Source organism: Camelus dromedarius, chromosome 5 (genome assembly GCF_036321535.1).
Source record: "Camelus dromedarius isolate mCamDro1 chromosome 5, mCamDro1.pat, whole genome shotgun sequence".
NCBI classification, from domain to species: Eukaryota; Metazoa; Chordata; class Mammalia; order Artiodactyla; family Camelidae; genus Camelus; species Camelus dromedarius.
In genome coordinates, this window is record NC_087440.1 from 23,193,674 (window position 1) to 23,221,356 (window position 27,683).

The following is a 27,683-nucleotide window of genomic DNA, read 5'->3' on the forward strand; positions in this document are numbered from 1 at the left end:
TCTAGTTTCTGCAGTTTGAAAAACATTTATTTAGATAATAGTTTTGGACAATGTTTCCCAGATTTTAAATTGCATATTAGTAAAATTGGCTTTTTAAAGTAATGAGACTGATTTTATAGCTGGTGCATTTAGAAATTTGAGTGGAAAATGAAGAGGCCAACTGGTTGTCTGCCTGCTCCCCGGGGCCCCTACTCCAGCTGAGCTTCCTGGCAGGCTGTCACTTGTCTCTTCCTTTGATTAGCTCCCTGGTTTAGGGGCTCCACCTTGGTCCTGCAGCCTGATTTAGTTTGTCCTTAAGGCAGGCTCAAACTAGGCACAAGGCACAAGGAGATCCTGTATTAGATCAGAATGCAAATTAATTAATTTATAGCAAGAAATGTAAGGGTTGTGGACTGAGGGCTCATGAAAAATTGCTCCAGCAATTGTCACTAGAAAACTGTGTTGGTGAGTGTCAAGTGTTAGCAAGGGGAGAGAGTTAAGTAATTCTTCATAGTTCAAGCCTGATGCTTTTTCCACAATTAGCACGTCATTTCCAGGCAAACTGGATTCATGGGTCCACCTGCTGCTGCTGGGACTGGCCTCTGGGACACTTGATTTTTTCTGTACTCCATGTTTGTATGATCTGAAGGAAAGCTTCTCCAACTTGATCTGTCTGTTTGCACTGGCTCATTGGATGTTGATTCAGGATTTAATTTTCTAAGAACAGTTGTGCTTTCTCGTATCTAAGTTTTTGCTGACACAGACAGCAGCTCCCTCATAGAATTCCCTTTTCCCTTTAACAGTAGTAACTGAATCTTTATTTAAACTCTTGACAAGATATTCTTGAAATTTAAAAACAGTATCATTTAGTAGATATAGGCTACATAGAACGTGGTAAGATTCCTTCCAAATGTTTTAACAAACATGTTTTTGCATTGATATATATTATTTAAAGAGAGGTTTGCAAACTGCCCATGTTTTATTGTTTTATTTTATTTCTAAATAAAATGTTTGTTGATATAATTGGATATCTATGCTTGAAGAATGGACCTCAACCAAAAATTAGGCATGAAGTAGAATTACTTAGCAAGTGAAAATGCCTAATCTCACAAATTTTACCTTGGTGTATCTGAACTGTAGAAGCCTCAGGTTCCATTTTTATTTTCCTGAACTATGAAGTGCTTTGAGTATTTAATATTTTCCATTAATACATTCTATAGTTGGCCAAGAATTCAGGAAAACCAGTGGTTATGATTGACAGAGAGAAGAAAAGACTGGTTGAACTTTTGAAGGATTTGGATGATAGAGATTCGGGGCTGTCCAGTTCTGAGGTAAGTAGACTCTGATAGTGAGTGCTACACTTCTCAACAATAACTTCTGCCTGTGTTGTGATGGGCTCAGTTATTGATGACATATAAATGTGTTTCTCTGTATCCTTTTATTTTGAACATTTCTTATTATCCCTAAACTGGCTCCACGAAATTTCAGTGTAGTCTTCAGTAATCCTGAAGAACACCATCCTGCTCCTGCCCAGATAACCTTGAGCATCCAGTTTCCTGAAGAGTCTTTCCACAAAGGAATGCATTCTCCTATTATGTTCTTTGAAGCCCTTAGCCCTGTCATCTAGTTTTCATTCTCCTAAGTTTAATAGAAATGGTGTAGTGAATGCAGTCGGCCCCCTGCCCAGATCCCTTTTACTTGGCTTGTCTGTGCATCCACCCCCATGCCCTATGCCAAGGGTACACAGCTCCTCCTTCCCTGGAGAATTGCCCTGGGCTGAATGGGAGCTGACCAGCCCAGGACAGCAGCCCCTCCCCACCCCTGCTCCCTGACCTCAAGATGGGATTAGCTGTGTGGTGCAGTTTGTCCTCCAGAGCTTCCCCAGGGGTCAGCAGATCTTCCACTGAGACCACATCCTCGCCTGGCTTTGTTCCCTTGTCCTGGCCTGCTTCCCTCACCCTCTAACCCTGAAAGGACTCCCCTATTAAGTCACCTAAACAAGTATCTCTGTCCCAGTTCCCGGATCTAGGGAACCCAGCCTAGGACATGTAGGTTCAGAGGGTAGTTTTTGCTCTGGGAACAGAAGCAGTGCACATGCAGCAATACCTGTGGCCAGTCGAGGAGAGCGTGCCAGTCCATGGCTGCTGCTTCTGCTTGGAAACCCCAGCCCAGGGCTGCCTGGATCCTCAAAATTGTTAAGAGAAGCTTGAAATTCAGATTTTTAAAATAAGAAACATTCCTATTTTATTTTAATTAATCAATTTATTTATTTATTATTTATTGGACTGTGTAAGGGCTTTATTGAAAATATACACAGGGCGCTAAGACAACAGGGGTAACTAACCTTCCCAAGGGCTGAACATGCTCATCAGGCAGTACTCTGTAATGGGCGTGACACTGGTTTCGAATATTTAAAGAGGGCCAGTAACCAGGGGAAGGCTGTTCCACCTCTGGAAATACTCTGCCAGTGCTGGAGATGTGCAATAACATGGAAAGTGGGGATGAAAGTCATCTGGAATGTCCACGGTATTGGGTGAAACATTCCTCTTTTTAAATGTTGACAGCTCATTCATTAAAAGATGTGGGCAAACAAAATCTCTATCCTCCTCCCTCACCCCAAACCCAAAATAAATCTACAGAACATCACAGACTACAATTGCCAAATAATCTTTTCTGAGCTGGTGGTGACCCAGTAGGCCCTGTATCTAGGAATGAACAAAAGTGTTGCTGTCTGGGCTGGTAAGATTGGCCAGGGAGGTTCCCTGCCAATGCAGAGGACAGCCAGCCAGGCCTCTTAGCATCTGTTGTGTTTTGTGAAGAGGGAGCAGAGAGTGAGTAAGGCAGACTGCTAAACACCCACATAATTCTGAGATATTTTAGCTTTAGGATTCATGGTAACTTGTTTATTTTATTAACCAAAGCTAAGATAACAGTAAGAATTAGGGGACCTTAGTCTTGTTCCTGGTTTTGTTCTTAATTATGAAGTTGGACAAGCTGCTGCCCACTGATTCTCTGGGTACCAAACCATGTTGTGATAGGTCTTCTGTATATATTCTCAGGATGCTTTAACAATGAATTTTTGTTGTTAATATTGCCTTTATGTATTATTTTTGTTATTATTTATACCTTGGCCCTCTCTTTATTTTAAATTCTTCTCCATCATTTAGTTTTAGGTAGATTTTTTGTTACAAATACCATATAGCTGGCTTTTGTTACTGCTGTTGTGTTTTTATCTTTAATTGTTTCTTTGTCTTTTGTTATTTCCTTATTATTTGTCTTTTAATGAGGATATTTAATTTATTCCTATTTATTATGACCACTGATCATTTTTGGACCTTTTCCTGACATCCTATTTTATATTTTATTTATTATATTTGTTTTGTTTTCTTAACTTCACCAAACGTTTTCCTCTTATGGTTTGAAAATTCAATATCCTATTTTTGATCTACTGCTGTTAACCCTCGAGTTCTTAAAATACTTTAACTGTGTATTATCTTTTCAACCTCAATAGTTAGTCTCTAAAATCTTCTATTTTAATAAGACAGAATCTTTGGTATGCTTTTTTTTTCTCTCTTCTCCCATTTCCTCTCCTCGAGAATTGAAATCACCTGGAATTTTGGATCCAGAGTATTACATGTTTTTCATTTTGGAAACAATATGCTTCTTATATTTTAGGAATCTTTCTCAATAGTAGTGGCCAACTTTTAACTGCATCATTAACTGTGTATTTAGGCTCAACTAATTGTCTGTTTGTACAAATCATTTTTCCTGAGTTATTCTTCTGGAATTAAAAAAATTTTTCTGCTAAGAATTGATGGTGTATAGATAATTTTGAGTGTTTGCATATTCAAAAATTTGTTTTTCCCTCATTTGAGTGATAGATTCAAATGGTAGCTTCAGATGATGGTAACTAAGTTCTAGATGCAAAATCCTTTCTTTCTAGAAGTGTGTAGAATTTTATCTTTATTTTGGAGTTAAGTTTTATTGGAACCTGTTTATTTATGTCTTTAAAAACATTTTTGTTCCTGCATGCTACCTTGTAGGTAGGCCCTTTTTATCTGAAGATCCAAGTCTTTCTCCTATTCAGAAAATTATCTTCTATTAAATTTTTCCCTTTTGTCATGTCTTTTTCTCCCCTTTTGGGCTTCTTATAAAGTGGGATATCAGTTGGGAATGTGATTGACTGCAAGTAACAGGAAACTTTATAAAGAGTGACTTAAACAAGTAAGAAATTAATTTTTTTCAGTAACAAGAAATCCAGTTGTAAGAGGCTAGTGTCTTTTTATCTTCTGGACCCACATTCTCAGTGTGGTTTTGGGTTTAGGTGTGCAGGATTGCTGCTATATCTGTAGGTAATATGTTCATTTTCTAGGCAGAAAGAAAAGGGGAAAGGGAAGGCGGAAAGAGACTCCTCTGAAGCTTTGCCTTTTCGCTTGGGAAGGTAGTTGTCTCCACGACTTCCACCTGCATCTTATTGGCCAAATTGTATCACATGCTCATTTGGTTTGTACATCCCTACCAGCAAGACTGTGGATCCAGGTGTTTCACTTTCTCGTTTTTATAGCAGAGGAAGGAGATTGGAAAAGGGGACCAGGTCAGTCAGTGTACCAGCCCACAGATGGGTACAGAATCTTCTGGCTCTCTCTTCCAGGTTTTAAAATATTTTTCTTATGATCTTTATCTTTTTTGTTGTTTTGCTTACATGAGCTCATTTTATGATTTTCCAAGTTGGGTTTCAAACATCTATATTCTGCTGTTTAGCTGTGCAGCCCTCTTTTGAGATATTTGCTGTTATTTTACCTTATTGTTTGTTAAAATAATATTTGCTGAGAGTTCTTTTTGCAGGTCCCCTGAGGGGCAAGAGTGTCCTTTCTTAATATCTGACGTGGGAGATACACATTTAATGGAGAATCTATGAAGCCAGAGAGATGGTGGTGCATGTTGGAATAGAGATTCAGAGGAGGGAGATATGGATGTGGCAGGAAGAATTTAGGAATGATTTGAGGAAGGGGTCTGTCTCTTGCGTTCTCAAACTGTACCAAACTTGTTGCCATGCTTCAAATTTGCTGTACTCCTTCAGATTTTTGTGTGCCTATTTCTTTATGGAGTGCTCCACAACTTCATCTCTGACCAATCTAAATGTAAAGAGGATGACTAAAGTGATAATTATGTTTGAACTCCCCGGAACTCATGCCCTCTGGTTGTCCTTTATAGTGGTGAGTTTGATTATGTGGGTGTAATTTTCTCTTGAATTTTTCTGGGATACTTAGGATTTTTTAGAGATTTCCCCCATGTTGGGAACTCACACTTGCAACTAATGACACTCCCTAAAGCCAGGTGCCTCTACTGCCACCCTCCCTAGCCAAATGGGTTTTGCATCAGATCTCAAATTACTCACATCTAAACTGGTATTGGATGGATGAGTCTGATCATGGACTCTTATTACCAGCCTGACCCTAGCTGTAAAGCAGGGTGGTGAAGAGCATTTTCTGGGTTCTGTCTTAGGGAGGCACAACTCCTAAAAGCTAGAAATTCCCCACACATTGAAAGTCTAGAAGGTGCTAGACAGACAGAAAAATACTTATCATCCACTATGTGTTGCATATAACTTCTTGCTGTAACTGCATAAAGCACTAAACTTTTAAATTTCTATTGCATTTAATCTGACATGTTCTTTTACCTCCAGTGTCATTAACAAAGAATTCTATTCAGACAAGAATTTAAAATTTATTAATCAATATTTAGTCATCAATTCCATAGTTTAATTTTTTTGTCTGATTCTTTATTTCTCATTTAGGTCATACAGTATTTATCACTTTTATTTAAGAAAAATTAATCAGAGTTTTTTATTTGTGAGTAGTTAGGTAATTTTTTATATTTACATATAACTTTCATATACCAACTTAAGTATATTTAAAATGTTTATTACTGTATCATATTCTTATATATAATCTAGTCACTTTCTCCCTATTTTCAGGCATTTGGGCTTTTTGTGATTAGGCTTTATTATAAATAACATGGCAAAAACTTATCATTGTTCTGGATTGCAAGAGACAGAGTCAGACTTTAGTTAGAAAAACAGAAAATGAATTCTTTGGGAGTCTTGGGTCTCTCACAGACCCCATGGGAAGTTTGGACCACTAGGTTTGTAAACCAGGCAGATATCAGGTAGCCAGAAACATGACCATAGAAACAGAAACAGGCTGGTTAAGGGCTGCACCACAGTCACCAGACACCCCCACTAAATGACCACTACTGCCACCTTCACTGCTACCAACACTGGATCTGAGTGCTACTGCTGTCACTATCAATCACTTCCCTACTTTCTCTGCATCTTTGCGTCTCTCTCTCTCCCTCAAGGGTCAAAGACTAGGGTGTTCACTTCTGATTGGCTGAATCTAGGTCATTTGCTTGTCTTCTTGATGCCAGTAGGTAGGGAGAAGGAGTGTCTGGTGGGGACTTGTCCCTACAGAGACTTGTGCATTATTTGGTTTCACTGAAGCAGGAAGAGAGATTGGATGCTGGGGCCAGGGAGAGACAAATATAATCTTTCTGCATAAGTTTTTGCATGTACTTCTTCTGGTGACCACCTAGGGATTGATCCCTGGTAGTAGAGCCATGAAACCCAAGTGTATGAAATTCTTGGGCTTCCTTGCCCTCCACCTGGCCCTTTATTCTTAGTGTTATTCATGATGCTTCTGTCCTTGTACTCCATGCTTCCCTTTGTGACCTCACCCATTATCACGATCTAAGGATTTGAACCACTATAGATATATGGGTGAGTCCAAAATACTCATTGCCAATCCAGGTCTCTATCTTGAACTTTAGACAAACACATTTAATTACCTAAAAATCTGTGGCTATCCTAGGGACATCTGTGAATATCAAAAGGCCCCAGACAGAATTCATCCTCATTTTTCTCCTCAGACCTGCCACGTCTCTGGTATTCCCTAGTTTGGTCAATGTGACCACCATCCCCCTAGTTGATAAGGTCAGGAATTTGGTTTTTATCCTTGGTCCTTACTCCTCCCTCTGCTCTTCCATCAAATTGTCCCCAGATTCTGTAAATTCTACTTCCTAAGTTATCTCTGGAATCTGTCCTGTGTTCTGCATTCCCAGGAAACATTCCAAGTTCAGGCGCTTATCATTTTTCTTTTTGATTATGACTTTTGCTTCTTAACTGGGTTTTCTACCTCCAGTCTTGTCCTCACCAGATCCAGTTTTAAAGTGCATAGCCAATCATGTTATTTCTTTAAGATGTTATTCAGATTATTTCTTCTAGGAAGCCTTCTCCTTGTCCCTCCTTGTTCACAGAGGTTGGGTTATCCTCCCTGGTCGCCGTGGAGCCCTGGGGTTACCAGCACTTTTCACACCTTGTTAAAATCTTTGCTGTCAAGAGACCAAGGACTCCTGAGGGCAGAAATTCATGAGATTGATATTGAATCACCAGTGTTAAGTGAATCAATGCCTCCAAACTCTAAGCACTCAGAATGAGATTTTTGAATGAAGTTATGAATGGGTTTTGACCCATTGTGAAACGTTAGTTGAATAAACTGTTAGATGACCAGTTACGCTCATGAAACCCAAACAACTGAGTTTATAGACCCTATGTTAGTTTTCAGTAACAGATTTTGAAAATAACGTCCGTTATAGGGTAAACATGATTTCTTCCTATTCAACATATCACAAACCACTTTACAGAGTGGACAGATGAGAATGTTATGAGACCCAGACTGTAAGACTAAGAGATTTATTCCACAGGGGAAAACCCCCACAAAATATAAGAAGATACTTTACACAGAGTTGGCAGATAACGAAACCATGAACTATTTTATTTGTTTTCTTTTACTATCCCAAATTAATTCTGGTTTTTGTTTTAGTTTTATTTGTTTTTGTGATGAGCATTGATGTAGTAATCTGAAAGGTATATTTTGGAAAAACTGTAGCATGGGAATGACCTGGTGACCCTTGTTTCCCCTTAGGGAGATCAGTCTGGCTGGCTGGTCCCAGGAGAAGGATACACACTTGCAGTCACCCAGCATCAGCAGCTTGCTGAAATTGATATGAAACTCAAAGAACTCTCTGCAGCCTCCCCCGCAATTTCCAGCTCTTCTTCAAGACTTGAACATCAGAATGATGAGGTATATTTAACTCAAGAATCCATACATGATTCTGGTTTATGTGTGCTAAAGCCAGTTCACATAATTTGACAATCTGTTAACTAAAAAGGTTTCTTCCCAATTGCTTTTCCCATGAGTACAACCGCAGTGATAGTGATTTCCTAAATGTGTATTGTCCTTGAATGACTTCCACTGCTATTCATTTTTCTTTCAGTTGGTGATTTGCTGGGATGGAGTCACTGAGGAAATATTTATTTTAATATCATTATATCTTTGTGATCTAAGCTAATTCTTGTCATGATCAGGAGAGGGGCAAGGGAAGAGCTATAGATACCACACCGCTTAGTCGTTTGAGAGCTTTATTTCTCTTTATTTCTCTGGTTCTAAGTATGAGCAATGGCAGCCACTTGTCCACTTGTCTCTGCCACATTCTTCTGGCTCCTTTAATTTAACAACAGGCGGTGAGGCTCCCTCTGTTGATGACTTGAACAGAGGGTTAGGGTTTTGAAAGGAATGTTTCTTCTCTTAAAAGTTCTCTCAAATATTCTTTTACAAGGCTAGTAGAAGGTAAAGAAAAACTGAAAAGTAATAGCAGCTTTGGAAAAGTAAAATGATTTTCCCTCCCTTATACTGCATTACTTCACGGGATTTAGTTTGGGATTGGGTGGTACTTTTTGTCTGAAGAGAAAATGGCTGGTCTTTTGTTATTCTACTAACCCTCTACCAGTTTTGTAAACATATCACCAAATCATTTTCTGTACAATTGTATTTATTTTATTTTTTGGTATTTTAAATTGAAGTATAGTTGATTTATAATACTGTGTTAGTTTCAGGTGTATAGCAGAGTGATTCAGTTATATATATATATTTTTTTTTTCAGATTATTTTCCATTATAATTTATTACAAGAAGTTGAATATAGTACCCTGTGTTACCCAGTAAATCCTTGTTGCTTATCTATTTTATGTATAGTAGTTTGTATCTGTTAATACCTACTCCTAATTTATCCCTTCCCCCCACCTTTCTCCTTTGGTAACTGTAAGTTTATTTTCTATGTCTGTCTGTTTCTGTTTTGTATATAGATTCATTTGTATTATTTTTTAGATTCTAAATATAAGTGAGATCAGATTATATATGTCTTTGTCTGTCTGACCCACTTCACTTAGTATGATACTCTCTAGATCCAGCCATGTTCCTGCAGATGGCAATATTTCATTTTTTTTGTGGCTGAGTGGTTATATATATATATATATATATATATATACACACACACATACACACACCCCCATCTTCTTAAATGTTTGTGATGGGCATTTGTGTTGTTTCCATGTCTTGGCTATTGTATATAGTGCTACTGTGAACATTGGGGTGCATGTATCTTTTTGAAATAAGAGTTTCCATCTTTTCTGGATATATGCCTAAGAGTAGGATTGCTGGATCATATGGCAGCTCTATTTTTAGTTTTTTATGAAACCTCTATACTGTTCTCTATAGTGGCTGCACCAATTTACATTCCCACCAGCAGGGTTGGAGAGTTCCCTTTTCTCCACACTGTCTCCAGCATTTATTATTTGCAGACTTTTTGATGATAGCCATTCTGACTGATATGAGGTGATACCTCGTGGTGATACTGGTATGAGGTGGTTTTGATTTGCATGTCTCTAATAATTAGGGATGTTGAGCATCTTTTCATGTGCCTGTTGGCCATCTGTAAGTCTTATTTGGATAAATTTCTATTTAGGTCTTCTGCCCATTTTTTTTATTGGATTGTTTGTCTTTTTGATATTGAGTTGTATGAGCTGTTTGTATATTTTGGAAATTAATCCCTGTCAGTCTCATCATTTCCATATATTTTTTTCCATTCTACAGGTTGTCTTTTTGTTTTATCCATGATTTCCTTTGCTCTGCAAAAGCTTGTAAGTTTGATTAGGTCGAATTTGTTTATTTTTGCTTTTATTATTATTATTATTTGCCTAGGGAGACTGATCTAAGAAATTATATTGCTATGATTTATGTCAGATTCATTTTCTTTAATATTTTAGATGCATGTGATTTTTCTGATCTTTTAAAAAGATTTAAATATCAGTAGTCTATAGGTGATAATTCTGCCCTATAGTGAGTCTTTTCTCCAAACTGTCAGTTGAAGATTAGGAATCTGGCTTTGGGCCAGGTGAAACTACCTCAGGGGAAGGAGCAGTGTCAAGGTGTTCCAAAGAAAGTCTGATCGTGACACAACCTTTACGGGGCCATCTCAGTTTCCTTAGATTGTGTTCCTTAGGGCCAGGCACTGCTGCCTCTTAGCCCTTTACACAGCAATATGGTGGTAGTGGAAACCACTGTTTTCTGGATTGGGATCAGAGTTAATGGAAAACAGAGAATTGGAATCTCTGTCCCCACCCAAATATATCCCAGGACTTTGACACTAGTTATGTTGTTAGTTTATTTATCTTACTTGGTGCCATTTCCCAAAAGGAGGAAGTCAGGATGGGGGAATAAAATTGTTCAGGGACATTCTTTGTTCTTTTTATGTTACCGCTAATTTTTGTTGTTGTTATTGTTGTTAGGTTTCAAGTGTAGCTGAGATCTTAAAGCTGAATAATGGTTCTAAAGATAGAAAGTGTCCTTTTTTGTGACTGTCAAATGTTATTCTTGAAAGAGAGACTGAGAATTTAGAGATTTGTTTAGCCATTAGGACTTCAAATAAAGCACGACAGATTCTCTCACTGTAGTCTAAATCACATTTTCAGAGTTCACATTTACATTTCAGGTAAAATATTCAAAAAATCATAAAGAGAAAACCAGCACATTACTTAGTTGTTACATACTGATATTATATATTTTTACGTGAAACAACGTATATTCAGAGAGAAAAGAGAGCACTGCGTTTTGGGACTCCCATTGGGTGCAGAAACAGAAATGTAACATCATAGTTGCTGAAAAGAAATAATTAATGCTTCTTGCATGCAAAAAAGAATATCTTTTGAGTTTTTGTTCAATTTCCTGTTGGCATTTCCTCTTTTCTAACTAAAACCAGCATTGCACATTGACTTTTCAAGCCAGAAACGTTAACATAGCAAATTATTTTATGGATATTATTTTTGGATTGAAATTCTTTTTAAATAATACACTGAAAAGTATCTCGGATAAACCCCACATGTCTGTTCAGTTGACAAATGGCCTCCAATCTATTGAACCACAAATATTTATAATGCAGAGTCATGTTATTTTTATTTTTAACCTGTCTGCAAACCATTAACTCACAAGTAATTTTTCTCCATACTCCTTAAAGAAAGAATGTCTTTTAAGTAGAATATAAATTTCCGTTTTCAGCAATCAATTCAGTAAATATTAATCATGTGCTCACTGTGTGCAAGGAATTTCAGGACACTGAAAATGAACCAGGCATGTATAGGACCATGGAGTCAGAGAGCCTCGCTTCAAGTTCTGGCTCTTCCACTTACTAGTTCTGAGGACTTGGGCATTAATTAGAAGCACTCTAACCCCCAGTTTCCTCATCTATAAAATAGTAATGATAATATTATTCCTTAGGGTTCTTGTAAAGTATAAATGAGTTAATATATGAAAAGTACTTAGCACAATGTATGAACAAAACTAAAGCAATAATGTTATTGTTATAATAAGTGACTTAGGGAACTTACTTTCTTTTGGGAGGCATAGAATATACATAGATAACTGTGGTACAAGACAACATAGGTAAGAACAATAGAAGGCTGTAAGCAAAGTACTATGCTGGTTCAGAGGAGAGAGAGAGAAAGCACATCCAGAAGGAATATCAAGAAAGTTCATTTCCACAAGTGAGGGACAGGAGGAGGAAGAGAAACTAGTGAATGAGGCAGAAGGTATCAGAGGCCCAGGAGAAGGCTGCCATCACACAGTGTGAAGTTGAAAACTGATGGCCTTCAGGGCAAATTTGGCTCACAGATGGGGTTCTTTAGCCCACACAGTGTTCACAGGTTTTTTTTTTAGCAAACACTTGAAAAGTTGGTGAACTCATAAAAATCCAAATTTCTAGTTTCTTTTGAAAAATTAGAAAATTGGCAACATTAGGCTTGCAGCCTTTCTTGACAAACTACAGGATAGGGCTGAGTGGCAACTGCTGCTCCCTATGGTGCACAGATTCTCCAGTTTGCAGCAATATCCATCAGGCCATACTGTACTGCAGGCCCTGGGCCTACTTCATGCATTTATGTAACTTGCCCAGCCCCTGCACAGACCATCAAACCATCTTTGAATGCCTGCTTATTTCACAAGAGATAATGTGGTAGTTGATGTTGAGTATCCAGATTAGTATGTGGCTTCACCTCTGACCTTAAAGCAGCTTGCAGGATACTGGAGAAGAGGGAGTAAACACAGAATAAGTTGTGCATGACTGACCAGACAATGAAATGAGAAGTACCACAATATGGAAACTGATCTTAGGAGAAGTATTGAAAATACATGCTGGGGAAGCACAGAGAAAGGGAAGATTATTTGATGAAGGAATGATATTTAAAAAATTCCTTTGGAGATTTAAAAATTTTGGTCAAGAAAGTAGTTTCCCAAACAAGTTGAAACATGCAGGCTTTCTGACTTACCTGATTATGGCAACTCTAAGGTACTAAGCTGGTAGGCACATAAGCCTGGGATGATAAATGTGCCTGAGTCAGGATAATTTGAAGGACTCCAGAAATGTGACTCAGGGATTAAGGAAGGGCTGGTTGTTGTGAAAGGAGCAGGTGAGAAATCTTCTTCTTATGAGCTTGCTGATTACAGTGTTCTCATGTAGGTGCCCTTGCTCTTAACTTGATGGCAGTGTTTTAAAAACAGCATTTGGCTTTTGCATATCTAATTTCCTTAGTGTAAAACAAAGCATGTGGTCACACTCAGAAGAAAGAATGGCATATTCCTGCTATTGCTGTAACGTGAGTAATATCATGTGATTGCCGTTTTATATCTGCTTTTTATTTTCATTTCATCAAAAGAGAACTAATTGGAGCAATTTTTTTTCTTAAGATCTGTGGTTTAACTCTGCATACCTTTCTGTATCCATCCCCTAACCCTCCAACAAATCAGTCAGTTCTTTCCACATATTGTAAATCCCACCATAAAATTGAATGATGTTTCTATAATTTAGTTACTGTATTTCTTATTTGTAGCTGTGCTAGATCCCAGCTTTCTCTAGAAATATCTAAGATACAGGAGTATGTAAGCGTTCAATTTCTTAAATCCTTAGCAACTGGATTCAATAATAAATTCTATTCAGTTTGGCTCTTGTGAAGAAGTGTAATTTATTCATCTCTCATGCAATCAGTCTTACTAAATCTAGAATTCCAGTTCATGGTTAGATTTTTTTTTTCCTGGTTGGGAAAGAGTCTTCAGAAATTACTCTCATCGACAAAGACATTTCTTTGTTCTTAAACCAACTAGTTTAATTGACTATAAAGATCCTCTTTAAATTGATTTATTTTCTTGTTCTTAAAATATTGATTCAGTTGTATACAATTTGGTAAGACCAACAAAAAAATAACATTTGATTGAGGAAAATTGTAGTTGTATCATTTCTTTCTTTGCCAAGGGAATACTGACCAACAATGAACTGTTTTTCAGTCTCTTCCTGTTTCCACATTAGCTGAAACTGAGGAACTGTTAAACATGATTTGACATGTAATCCCTGAAAGGTGTTTTATTGTTGACTCCAGGGATTTACAGAGTTCCGATAATGGCCATACTGTCCACTTGACCTCAAATTACTTAATATGCTGGTTGAGGGCAGGAACTGAGGAATTTTTAATGTATGCTAGTCACAAGCACAGATACCTTATTGACCATCTGCTCATTTCAAACACCTACAGAAGTATGCCACAAGAGCCTGGATTTCTGGGTTGAGGAATAAACAAGAAGTTACTTCAGAGGTCCTTGCCTCTGATGCTAACCTGGCAAACATTCCAGTTAAATCTGGGGAATTCTTGCCACCTATGTTTTACAGATGACTTTGAAGTTTATATTTCTGGGTTTTCTATGTTAAGCCTCCTATGTCATCAAGGTTTCTTTCATTTCATGGAACTATTTCAAAATGACAGAAACAATCTGGCTGAAAGATTTTTTCTTTATTTTTAGTACTGCCAGGCAAATGATCCACCTAATGACAGGAAATAGCAGTAGCCTGTGGGAAAATATACCATTAGCTTGAAAACATCAGGCAAGCTGGCTTTATTTAGGCAGGCTTGTATTTTTCTGACCCTTAACTCATGCCTTATTTTCATATCAGGTAACTTATGAAGGTGTGACTAATTTTCTCTGTATTTGGCTGTTAGAAACAAGTTTACTTAGCTTTAAAAACCCCGTTGACTCAGCACCACAGCTAGTTTTCTGAGGATGAACTTAGAATCCCTTGGCGATCAATTAGTTAAAACAACAAATACCTATTGACCTCAGGGCCAGTTATCTTCCTGTGGCTTCTTAGATATTCTGTGCGTATCACGAAGAGCTTTTACTGAACTGAGTTTTACTTTAACTGAATAAAAGCATTCCTGCATGACTCAGAAACATGGAAACTATATGGATCTGAGAATCCGCTCCAAACTTTCTCCCAGAGGAAGTTAAGATTTTTCTGATGATCAGGAAAACAGACGGTGCTTATTGGCACTTCGATATGACAGTAGAACCTCTCCTGACACCACAGAGCTTCTTGAAGGTACCAATGAGTGATCTTTGCCAGAACCAATTATTACTTACCTTTTCTTTTGCCCTCTTGGCTTCTGCTTTCATCACCTGCTCTCCCTCAAATATTTGTACTGTATGGTTATGCTATCAGAGACTATGACTGAGGAAAGATATTATATATCCTTGGATTTAACTGTGGAGAATTGCAAACTCATAAGCTTTTAGAGTTGAGAGAAACTTTCTCGAAAGAAACTTTCTCAGAATAAACTTTCTCAGAAGAAACTGAGACCCAGAAAGAAACAGCAACTTGCTCAAAAGTACACAGCTGCTTGTACCAACAGAACTGGGGCTAAAATTTAACCTTCAGGCCCGTATCTTTTGGATACAGAGAGCCACATTGTCAAAGCAGAATGGAAACAGCCTTGGTAAAATAATATTTTTGTTTTCTTAAAAATAAAAAAATGACTTTATGCTTATGAAATCAGTACATGTTTATTGTAGAAAATTCAGAAAATAAGAAAACATCTACAAAATGTAAGATAAAATTATCAAGATTTTTACCATCAAGTTAGATTTTTCTTCCAGTCTGTTTCTCTACAGATGTATCCACATATACACATACATACACAGTATACCAGTAAGAGTTCTGGGTAAGGAACAGAGAAAACACCCAGCTTGGATTTTGAAGATAATTAAATGAAGTGACTATTTATAGATTTAAAGGAGCCAATAAGGGATGTTGGGACACCTAGGGATTAGTTACAGTGGGTAGGGGAAAGAGAAAGTGTATTGGAGCTTAGGGAGAGCTAGAGCTGTGGTGGAAGAATCTGCCATCCAAAATTGTAATCATATCGGGCATGAGCAAAGGAGTAACCAACTCCTCCCTCTTCATTGTGACAATCTGAGCTATAGTTAATTTCCCTAACTGTTTCTCTGGCAATCTGATGGAAGTTGGATTGTCAACAATGATAGGAGGCAATTTTGCTTATGCTAAAAGTAACCTCTGGATTGGGAGAAATTAGAGACCTGATGGGGAAGCCATCCTTTGAGCTTTCCTAGATCGGTGATTCTTGTGGTGGGGAATGTCCCTTGCTGAGACCCTGGACAGTGTGCCTATGGGGTCATTTCAAGAGAAGATGCTTCTATGGGGCATGAAGCTGTTAAGCCAGGGTAGCTTCTGTGCCCCTTGTACCTATACTGTTACGACGTGGACTGTAGCAAAAACTCCCATTGAAGAGGGATACCTGACACTACCCTGCTGTGTTTTCTGTCCTGTATCCTTCTGAGTAGCCTGGTCCAGGTGTGGCCTCTGTTTGTCTTTGAGCATGAATATTCAATTGAATCTAAGAAAATCCCCTTAATGAGCACCTTGGGGATCCATTGCTGTCAGTATCATAATGCCAAAGCAGGGAGGGGAAGGGGAAAATACCTCGAGCTCTTTTTCCTCCTACCCTCCAGTCTCCTCTAACACTCCTCCCCCGACACTGACTAAACCTAACCCAAGACAGAGGTCAAGGAGGAAGAGTGATCATCCCAGCTTGCATCAGATGCTCACCACAGTTGATCATCTCGTGTTGGTGGATAAAGCTGCCATGTGCATAAAGCTGCCCTGAACATTCATGTACCAGGTTTGAGTCATACATTTTCATTTCTCTTGGATAGATTCACAGGAGTGGAATTGCTGAGTCATAGGACAGATAAATGGTTAACTTTCTAAGAAACTGCCAGTTTTCCACAGTGGCTATGCCATTATATAGTTACACCAACAATATGCAAGAGTTCCGCTTGTTCCACACCTCTCCAACGTTTAGTGGTAACAAATGTTCATCTGGACCATTCTGGTGGCTATAGGGTGATACCTCATTGTGATTTTAATTTGCATTTCCCTGATGACTTAATTATGTTGAGGACTTTTCATATGCTTGTTTGTTATTTACATATCTTCTTTTACAAAGTATCTGTTCAAGTCGTTTTAGAACTGGATTTTTAAAAATTATTTATTTTTGTTTGCTTTATTATTAAATTCTGTTAGTTCCTTCTATGTGATACACTGGATACAAGTCCTTTGTTGGATTTGTGTATTATATTTTTCTCTCAGTCTGTGGCTTTTCTGTTTTCTTACTGGTGACTTTGGATAAGTAAAATTTTAAAATATTGATAAAGAATGGTTTACAGACCTTTCTTTCTGTTTTTGCCTACCCAAAGATTTTTTAAAAATCCTAGTTGTGGATTATTTAAAATGATATTCTTTCTTTTAAAAAAATGATTTCTATTTAAAAATGAAATCCAGTTTGGATGTTTTTCAGATCACTGTGTTCTATAGACTAAATGTTTGTGACTCCACCAAATTCTTATGTTGAAATCTAAGCCTCAATATGATGGTGTTTAGGTGTGATTTCATCAAGGGGGTGGAGCCCTCATGAATGGAATAAGTGTCCTTATGAAAGAGACCCAAAGAGCTTCCTTGTCCCTTTTGCCATGTGAGGACACAGCAAAAAGATGGCCTTTTAGGAACCAGGAAGCAGGCTTCACCAGACACAAAATCTGCCAGTGCCTTGATCTTGGACTTACAAGCCTCCAGAAGTGACAGAAGTACATTTCTGTGGTTTATAAGACACCCAGTCTGTGGTGTTCTGTAATAGCAGCTTAAACAGACTAAGACAGTATGTATCCTACTTCATAGTGGGTCGTAAAATGCCAGATGTCTAGAGCTGCAAAGAGATATTGATACCATCTATTCTGAATTCCTAACTTTAGGTTTCCTTTTTAAAGACAGTTCTGATAATAATTTACTGTCTAGATGCTTCTAGTGATCAAGAGCTACCAGAAATGAGTCCCCTTTGGGGGAAAAGGAATCACTTCTTGAAATAGATGTACACTTTTAATGTTGCCTCATTAGAATTTTATACAGTATGAATGTCATTGAAACGTTAGTGTGATCGGAGTTCTGAGAACCGCAATTACAGTCTGTTGGCCAGTGCTTCTACAGCTTCAGGATTATGGTTTGTACTGGGATGTGGACAGGGATTAGTCACCATCCCTGTCTGGGCAGTAGCACTGTGGAAAGTGCAGTGAGGGAACCTGTGACATGTCTGGGAGAATAACTGCCCTTCCTGGGTATGTCATGGAATATTTTGTAGTGACAATATGTTTGTGCTGGGCTTAAAAAGAATAGGAGTCTGCATAAGGAGTTGGAAGGAAGAGGCATGGAGTGGTGAACTAGCAGTGAATGTTGCTGTGGCTTTGGGTCTGAGATCACATGATTGGAGATGATAAAGAAATAGTCAGGGCTCAGGCCATGAAGGAGTGGGTGAGGACTTGCACTTCAAGTCAATAGTTGTCAAATTTTCCAGCAGTTGTGCTTCAGGTGGTATGTCTCCAATTCTTGCCTATTGAATCAGAATCTCTGGGGTGGAGGCTGGGCCTTTGAATATTTTCACAGGTTCTGTAGGTGAGTCTGAAGCACACTGGAGTTTGAAGACTACTGGTTCAAGTGAATGATGAGGAGACAGTGAGAAAGAGAGAAGGGCCTTGATTAAAAAGGTATTAAAAGTAAATTGGTGATGATTCTTGGTGACCAACTCTATGTAAGAAATGAGAATGTGGGAGGATTCTGGCTTAAGCAACTTCAGAATGTCACTTATGCCAGTCACCTGCATGGCAACACGGAGTAGGAGATCCGTGGAGAAAATGCAGGAAGTTTAGTTATAGGTATAGGGCCAGCTTACTGTGAAGAAATACTCATTTGAATCATCTAGAAATATTAACTTTGGGAGAATTTGGTTCTGTCACTTCAAATATTGCTGATAATAATAAAATACTTTCATTTTGTAATGCTTATTCTTTTCAAAGGACATATTCAGCTCATATTTGGTAGGTACTAAGATTTGTTGCATGCCTGTGTTGCACTATAATGACTTTTAGGCTAGATCTTATTATTATTATAATTTTGCAGATGATGAACTGAAACTCAGAGAGGTTAATTGATTTCCCTGAGGCCATCTCAGTCAGGAACCAGGTAGAGTCAGGGTGCAAAACTCCGGACTTGGCCAAATCTAGTTCTCTTTTTACTCTTACATAGCTGCCCCTTGTAACATGGATGGGCAAGGGTTTTTTTCTTATTATTTACATGATGAACTTGAAGACCCGAAAAACTGATTTGCCCAAGATTCTAAGCTTATAAGTACAGACCAGTGACCAGAGCCCAGGTCCCTGCTCCCTGCCCACTGCTCTTTTCACTCTAACTTCCTGCTTTCCAGATGATTGAGTTTATTTGCCTACTTGTTTTATGTACAGCTGGACCTTTCATCCCTCAGATAAGAAGACTTTAGAGTTATAAATATCATTTTGAAGGGAAGAAATATTTTTTGAGAAGCAAAGCCAACCTTCAAGGCTCAGTTGCTTTGGCATGATGTGTGAGGGTGCACTTCCAGCCTGTACCTGAATTTTTTTTTTTTAAATTAGGAGCCTGACCTTACTGGTGATGATAAAAATATGGAAATAACTCCAGGAGAAAAGGTACTTCAGAACACCAAAGAGCAACGGGATCAGCAGAATCGGTTGAAAGAGATAGATGAAGAGCTAAAAAAGATGAAGGAAAATGTGGTAAGTCTTTTTTTTCATTTAAAGTAGCCAATGATTGTATTAAAAATGTTCTAATTTCCTTTGACTGTTTTATGACTGTTTTTATATGTTACATCAGTCGGGAAAACTAACATGGGTGTTTGTCAGTAAGGATTTGAATAAAAGCTAAAAATATAATTCATAGAACTTAAAGTAGTATTATGATTAATTTATATGACATAATAAACCTGTGAAATACTATCTTAAGTCAAAATAATGACCCATATGCCTAATATTCTGTGTCTGACAGTGACATAAATGTTCTTTTTGTGTGCAGAAAAATTTAGTATTCTCCACAAAATCATCTTTATATATTGAACTTAAAGCTTAAATACTCCCACTTTTTGTTCATAATTAATAATATATTATTACTCATTAATATTAATACATTTTAAATCCATCTTGAATCTATTTCATGTTTTAATTGCTTGCCACTTAAAGATATATTATTGCTGATGAGAGAAAACTCTTAAATCAACTGAACTGTGAGCTAGTTGATATTCTGAACCTATTAGAAATGCTCTAAATATTATAATTTTCCAGCTACCCATGAGCTATTTCTTACTGGATTCTTGGCTTTTGCCTAAAATTTAACATGACAAGGCTGAACTTGTGATTCCACCTGCATCCTTTCTCCCAGGGCTGGTCTTATAATTGCCAGCAGTACCTACTTTCTGTCTCATACTAAATCCTGTTACCTTGAAGATCTTCAAGCCTCATTAAATTTTAACAAGTGCTTCTAATTTGTTGCCATATCTTACCACTGTTCCTTATGACTCTTTGAAGGTCTTTTCTTTTTTGTCCCTACTTGTATCACCTTTCTCTGAACATTGTTATCTCCTCTCTAGCTACTTATAATCTGGTCAGTCTCTTCTCTCATTATTCCTGTTTATATGCTGCCCCACGAGAGTAAGCATCAGGTAAGTGACTGATTAAATCTGATCTCTTCAGAGCTCTCCAAGAGTGTCCACCAATCCCAACCAAGATTCTTTACCCTTACGGTCATGTCCAGCTGAACTGCTCTTATCATTTGCCAGCATGGACAGCAGCACTGACTTGGACCTAGAGAGTGTCCTGGTCAACCTAGAGAGAGTCAGGCAGCAAATCTAAAGGGAAGAAATGCATCGTGCTTCTCTTTATCATTCATTTTTGTTTACTTTTCATGGAACTTAATGGGATTATATTTCACGGAGACCTGTGTCCTCATTTTCTGAGGGATTGTTTTCTCCTGGAGTCTGCTGATATGGAGAAGAAGCAGAAGTAGGAATGTTAGGAAGCATAAAGGGGCTCTTGGCTAGTAGTTGTGGTGGTGATGACGGGCATTGCCAGATTGGTAAATGTGATAAATAAAATGTTTGTGATTTGACTGGTTTTGAAAACTGTTGCATTTCTCACCCCCAATCCAAGGCAGGCAAATCTGTCATTCTCCGTAATTCAGTTCTCCTAATTTTTGACCATTTATCATGTGCCTTGGACATGTATCCATTCTTTTCCACCATGTCTCTATCATTTTAAAATTTTGACTCAAAACCTGGGTCCTTAGGAAAGCTTACATTTTATTCCAGTGCCATATGATGGTTGGCTAGGCTTAAAGAGATGATAAATATCAAGAGTTGGTTATCTAAGTAGAAAAGAATAACATGTAAGTAGAGAAGAGCCAAAAATGTAAACAGAGGAGAACAATTATTGTGTACCTACTATGTGACAGGCACTGTTCCAGATACTCTACAATTTATTAACATAGCTAATCTTCACAACCACTCTGAGGTAAACACTACTATCCTCATTTCATAGATGTGGAGATGGAGGCCTGGAGAGGTTGAGCACCTTCCTCAGGGTTACACAGCTAGTGAGTGTGAGGAATTGGATTCAAATGGTTAGCCTCTGGCAACTATGTTATACTGCCTTTCTGGTACTTACTTGCTTTGCTTTTCTGATTACTATTATTTTTGGTTAATTAAATTGTGATAAATTTGTTATAACCGGTAATATTCATGGGCAGAATGTTTGGAATCCCTTATATAAATGATAATTTCACAGTTTTGTGTTTTATAGTCAACACTTGCAGAAACTTGTATATGGTAGATAAAGGCACATGAGTGTTGATCTGTAATTGTCTTTTTGTTTTAATTGCCTACTGTTTCCTAAGGTGCTATGGAATATATTGGGTACTGTGTGCATACTTCTGAGGGAAGAGCCTGTGTCTGTTTCAAATTCTGTAAAGCCTGTTGTCTCTCATAAACTTCCAGGTACTTTGTGGACTGGGAATCTGGAGACTGGAGGCTTTGTTTCAGTGTTGTTAGGAGCCTGCTCTGTTACCATGAATAAATCACTTCATCTCTTAGACACTTAGTTTTATCACTTTAGGAATCAAGGGAGTGGGGGGAGATGACCTCTGTCCTTTTGCCTGTGATTCTTGGCATATGTGTTTTTGGTGAGAGATGGTGTTACTTCTAGTTTCTAAAGCTTAGTTTGTGTGCTTCCTGAGTATTCATTGGTTGAAGCCTTCTATTGAGAGTTACATTTGAAATTTAGTGTAACACTTTTTAGGAGAATATGTGTATGTATGTGTGTGTGTGTGTGTGTGTGTGTGTGTATACCTATATAAGCTAGCCTGCTACCTACAGACCAGAGAATCTGTTTTCTGAATAATGGCTTCTAGAAATGGCTAATTTTGTTGTTTGTTTTATTCTCCCTATTGCAGTGGATCATTGTTTCCAGATCAGTGATTTGGGTGAAGCAAGTAATCTGTGGCCATTGAATTGGCAATTAAAGGATCAAATCTGTAACCACTCTTAGGGATAGAAGAGGGAAGGAGTGAGCCCAGGGGCCATGTAGGAGCCCTATGGGGCACTCCTGGAGTGACATGGCTCCCAGCATTGATTTGTCAGTAAGGACTGGAGAAATGACTTAGTTCTATGTTCCCGATGGTAGCCTGAGGCTGCGGATGCACTTGCCTTGGTCAAGATTGGCTGTGAAAAGTGGGGTTTGATTTAACCGGGGGGTGATGGTATTGGTATCAGTGGATCTAGCTCTTAGGAGCTAGGGGAAGTAGCACAATGAAAAAGGGTGAGGTTCACCAATGTAATGTGAACATCAGTAAGCATGCAGGGGCCTGGACACCAGCTGTGTAAGTAGAGAAAGAATGAGCCCAGATGCTAGAAGCAGCACACGTGAAACTAATCTTTAGGATTTGCTTGGTATGAGTCAGCAGTGTCTTGCTGCTGCCGTGCTACATGTTGAGGAAGAGGTAAGCAAAATTGATCATACTTGGATAGTACAGTGACAAGGATAAGGATGATGTTAAAACCAGGTCATATGAAGGACTGTTGATGAGACTGAGTGTATTTGTTTTGCCTGGTGAAGAAGAGACTGTGTGTGTGTGTGCATCCGTGTGCATGTGTGTGTTTGTGTGTTGTGGGGAAGGTGGGGAGGAATAGTTTGATAGAAAAATCACACATTTGGTAACTTCCCAAAGAGATCTGAAGGACTAACATTTGAAGTATTAGTTTTATTCTTTATAGTGTAAGGAAAAAAAGCATGGTGATTGGGAGGCTATAAAGCAACAGATTTCTGGTAAATACTAAGGAAGAAAGTTAGAACAGTCTCAGGGGGAGTGGTCTGTCTGGGGCAAGGTTTTCAAATTAGGCTGGGGTGACACTTGCTAGGTGGCCGTAGGGAGAATTTAAATATTAAAAAGGGGGCTTCATGGAGTAGGTCTGTTTCTCCAGCACAAGTAGGCAGCTTGTATGTGGCGAGTATGTGAAGGTGTTGTGCTTTGAGCTCTTTCTCACATATTGTTGAGGGGGCGGAATTTGTGTTGAGTCACTCATATCTCATGTAGTAGGTTCCCATGGGGTAAGGAGTATTGGCTTTGACTGTGAACTGTCAGGGTAACTACTTGTGTGGAGATAATTTGAGATGATAGAATCAAGAGACAATGGAAATAGCCATATTCGTAGTGTAAGCAACACAAGACAAACTGCACGGATACCCTCTCCATCGTTTGCCCTCTGGTACCTCTAACCCCTGATTTTCCCATCCAGCCCTGAGAGTTACATTTCCATTGTTTTGATGCTCTGTAGATTTCTCTGCCCAGTCTTCTAACTCCACTCTGCTTTATATTACCTCCCTCGGTTCCAGCCCTGTTAAGGGAGCTTCTATACATGGGACTTTGTGGTTATGAGTCAGACTGCTTGGGTTTTAATCTCAGCTCTGTACTTACTGTCTGTGTGACCTTGGGCAGATCTGCTGACCTCCCTGTGCTTCAGTTCCTAGATCTGTAGAATGGGGATAGTTGTAATTCATACCTAGCTTATGGGCTGTTATGAAGATTAAATTAGTTAACATATGTAAAGTACTTCCTTCCAACAGGGTCTAACATATTTTAAGTGCTGTGTAAACATTTTACATTTTATTAACATTTTAATATGACATTTACATAAGCTTGTTTCTATGATAAGGAAGGGGAGGAGACAGGCTAGAGGATGAAATTGAAGACAGGGATAAGCCTTGGAGTAGAATCAAGATGCCCTTTTCCTGACTCAGGATGAAAGAAGGGAAGGGTGGCCTAGAAGGGCAAGTTCATAGATGAAGAGGAGATGAGAGAAGTAATGCCAAATGTTCTCTGTTTACTTGGTAAATTAGAGATTAAGCCATATGGTCAGAATGAGAGGCACAGTGGGGATGGGGCCTTGAAGCAGGGTAGGAAAGGACTGGAATAGACCTTTCTGATGTTGAGGAAGAAGCAATGGTGAACAAAGAAGACTGCCCAGCTGAGGCTGGAAACCCTAGCTGTGAAATGGGGCCAGACAGTAAGGTTTGGAGTCTTCTCTGATGGCCCTCAGTAGTCCACCAAAAATGGAGAAAATGGGTTGTGAGTTGAGGCCGGGGTGAGGAGAGGCTGGGTGATTGCAGTGTAAGATCAAGAAGGTAAGGGAATTGGTGGTGCCTATGAGACCTTAACTAAAATTAAAAAAAAAACAAACAAATATAATATGTACACTTCATATATCAACTGGGACCCCTTTCCCCTTCTTCAGCCTGGTTTCATCACTTATATACCTGCTATAGAATATCATATTGTCATCAAAAGAATGAGGGAGATCTATGTATCTTGGAATGATGTCTACGATATTGTATGAAGGAAAATAGCCTGTTGCATAAGACAATGATCGATATTATTCCGCTTCAAAAACAGAAAAAGTCATGGAAAAATCTTGAAACAATAGGTACCAAATGCTTAACAGTGATTACTTTTAGAGAGGATGGAATGGATGGGGAGGTGAAAAAGGAAATTCACTTTTTATTACACTATTTAAAGGGAAAGTGTGCTGGGATTATAGGTGATTTTTATATTGTTTCTCGTATTTTCCTTTATATTACAACTTTCCACAATATGCATGTTTAAATGTTTAAAAATATGGAAAGCATTGATGCATACAAAAGATCACTACTTATTGTCTCTCAATAAGTGGTTTTTATTTATTTAGAAAAATAGTGTGGATCATCACAAGGAATAATGTTCCGTCTTACAGTGATTAAAATTCATATTCAATCAACCTTTAGGCATTGTATATACTTATCAGACCAGTAAAAATAATGATAAATGTGATATAACTATATGTTAGTAGAAGATGTGGGGAGTGGGGACAGCAGTATTTGAACATTATTTGTAGCTTTTTAAATTGGTTGTTTTTCCCTCTGGATAACAATTGGTCAATTGTTATAGTAATAGCTATAACATTATTTATATTTTAGACCTATGTAATTCCGAAGACTATTTTAGGAATATTTCCAAAGAAATAACACCCAAGGAAAACCAAACCAAACCAAACAAAAAACAACTTAAATACTCTCAATTAGAATGCCAAAGCAATTTATACACTCTTAACCCATTTAATACTATGGCAGGGTAACAAAATTTATAAATATATGAATTTTGTCAGTAAAGGGCTTTTAATTGGAAATGAGTGATACAAAATATAAAAATAAAAATTCTAGATAGATTCTAAGTACCAACTATAATTATGTAATGTATATATGTATACATATGACAACAATCTTAAGGGAAATAGAATATGTATTAATCACTTAGCTTTATTTTTTCCATCTTCTATTAAAAATTTCTTTATTCCATAACAAAGGGGAGTCATAATTGAGGCAGTTGTGTTATTCCATTGTTTTATTTGTTAAAGGACATTTAAATCCTTTTATGTAATGGTGGACTCTTTAAGTAATTAAATAATAACAATAATTCATGTTTGGTCTAATTTTTTTGAAATATTGAGTATTCCATTCTGATAATAAAACTAAGGATTTTTTTTAAAATAAGGAACATCTTTAACTTCTAGGATTAGGTAAAAATGCCTTTAATAGAGTTGCATAATAATTCTAGCTTTCACAAATCAAAATAATTCAATTTTAGTTTTTGCATTTTCCAAGAAAGGATCGCCAGTATTATCTCATCTGATTGACTCTTTTAATGAGAAAATAGTCATAAAGATGTTCTGTTAGTATTGTTAGGAAAAGCTTTCCATGGTTCCAGTCATTCTAAATGCCTTGGACATACTTTTTAGGTCTTTATTGTATCTCTTTTTGATTCTCAGTTTGAACTTTGTTCATTTTTTTCATCATTTGAAGTCTCTACTATTTCTTTCTACATTCTTTCTTTTTTGGTTTCCTGGAAACCACTGAGCATGGCCTTGTTTGGTGAACTGCATTGTCATTATTGCATCAAAATGTTTAGCACTCTAAGCCTTGTTGCTGAGCGTTGTGGATAAGAATGCAGTTCACAAAGGATGATAAGTCCTTGTGTTCTAATTCTTATTTCGACATGCTCTTGCCACTTAACCTAGTATAAGAATACATGAACCCCAATCAGGAGACTGGAGGATTTCTTCTGCTCAGTGAATAGATGGAGGGTCTACCTTCAATGGCTAAACAGGCCATAGAATTGGAATCATAGAACGTGAGAGCTGAAGGGGCCTTACAGGTCACGTGGGCTAGTTCCACGGATTAGAAACCAAAGTCTTGAACAGCTAAATTATTTTTCAAGGACTCACAATTAATTGTTGGTAGACTTGGGCCAATCCCCAATTCTTTTGACACTGCAACCTATGGACTTTTCGTTAAATCCAGCCTTTCTAGGTTACCTGTATAGTTCAGCCAATTTTCAGCAAAGATTTGGGGCTACTCACAAATGTGGTCTTTATTCTAAAACTGTTAAGCTGTTACTATTTACACATCTTTTCCAAATTCAACAGAACTCCAAACAAGCCTGACATGTTTGCGGTTAAACTGGAAGACTAACTAGCATGCTTTAGTGTTCATCCATTAACTAAGGCCTGAGTTGGAAAAGTAATTACATTCTCTCTTTGGTGTCATTGTTCAGAACTGTAGAAATTATTTAATCTTTTTTTTTTTTCATTTGTAACAACTTTTAGGAAGATGGGTAAGATTTACATACAAAGTTGGTATTTTTATAGGGTATACCACCTTTTTTTTCTTCTGTAGGTGATGGCAAGTGTGTGCAGTAATAATGCAAAATACTTGATTGTGAATTTTTGAGTGGGTTTTGCACATTGATAGTGAAACAAACCTTTAAAAATTTGTTCTCATGATTATAGGCAAAGAAACACATTTGGAAACAAGTAAGACACATAAACATTTTACACTGATATATTTCTGCATCATTTGATATGGAAATTTGACAAATCTTTTTGCAACTGACTAATATCATTTAATAGTTGAGAAACAGCATGTAGCAATTATAGGTACATGACTGGTGTTCAGGAATTATTCTGGAATGAATAAATGAGCCAGTAACCTTTCAGAAGTTATTGGTTACATATGATATTTGGATATACTATAGGATAAATTAAAAACACAATTAGCTGTAGTGCTTTGGAAATAAGATGTTAAGAGTAACTGGATGTTTTTTCTTTGACTTATTTTGCTTCAACTATCACTTTAAATCCATTTATGAAATACATTAGTAGACTTCAGTTTCAAATCCATTTTGGAACAAGAGGAGATATAAATATACATTGTATTCTGCTTATACAATAAAAATGTTTTCTTTATTTGAAGTATAGTTGATTTACAATATTGTGTTAGTTTCAGGTGTACAGGAAAGTGATTTGGTTATACATATGTATGTGTGTATCTATATTCTTTTAAAAATTCTTTTATAGTATAGTTTATTACAAGATATTGAATATAGTTCCCTGTGCTATACAGTAAATCCTTGTTGTTTATCTGTTTTATATATGGTAGTGTGTATCTGTTAATCTCATAC

The 27,683-nt window shown here is 37.5% G+C and overlaps 1 protein-coding gene across 3 annotated transcripts in view; it reads left to right on the top strand.

Annotated features, from left to right (window-relative positions):
* The window catches only part of FSIP1 (fibrous sheath interacting protein 1), a 178,210-nt gene that overhangs the window by 38,244 nt on the left and 112,283 nt on the right, over positions 1 to 27,683 (top strand). For all 3 annotated transcript variants that reach the window (XM_064485747.1, XM_010989336.3, XM_031453325.2), the window contains 3 exons: positions 1,200 to 1,310; positions 7,962 to 8,120; positions 19,226 to 19,366. In XM_064485747.1, coding sequence (XP_064341817.1) covers positions 1,200 to 1,310; positions 7,962 to 8,120; positions 19,226 to 19,366 — 411 coding nt within the window. The remainder of the gene's footprint in view (positions 1 to 1,199; positions 1,311 to 7,961; positions 8,121 to 19,225; positions 19,367 to 27,683) is intronic.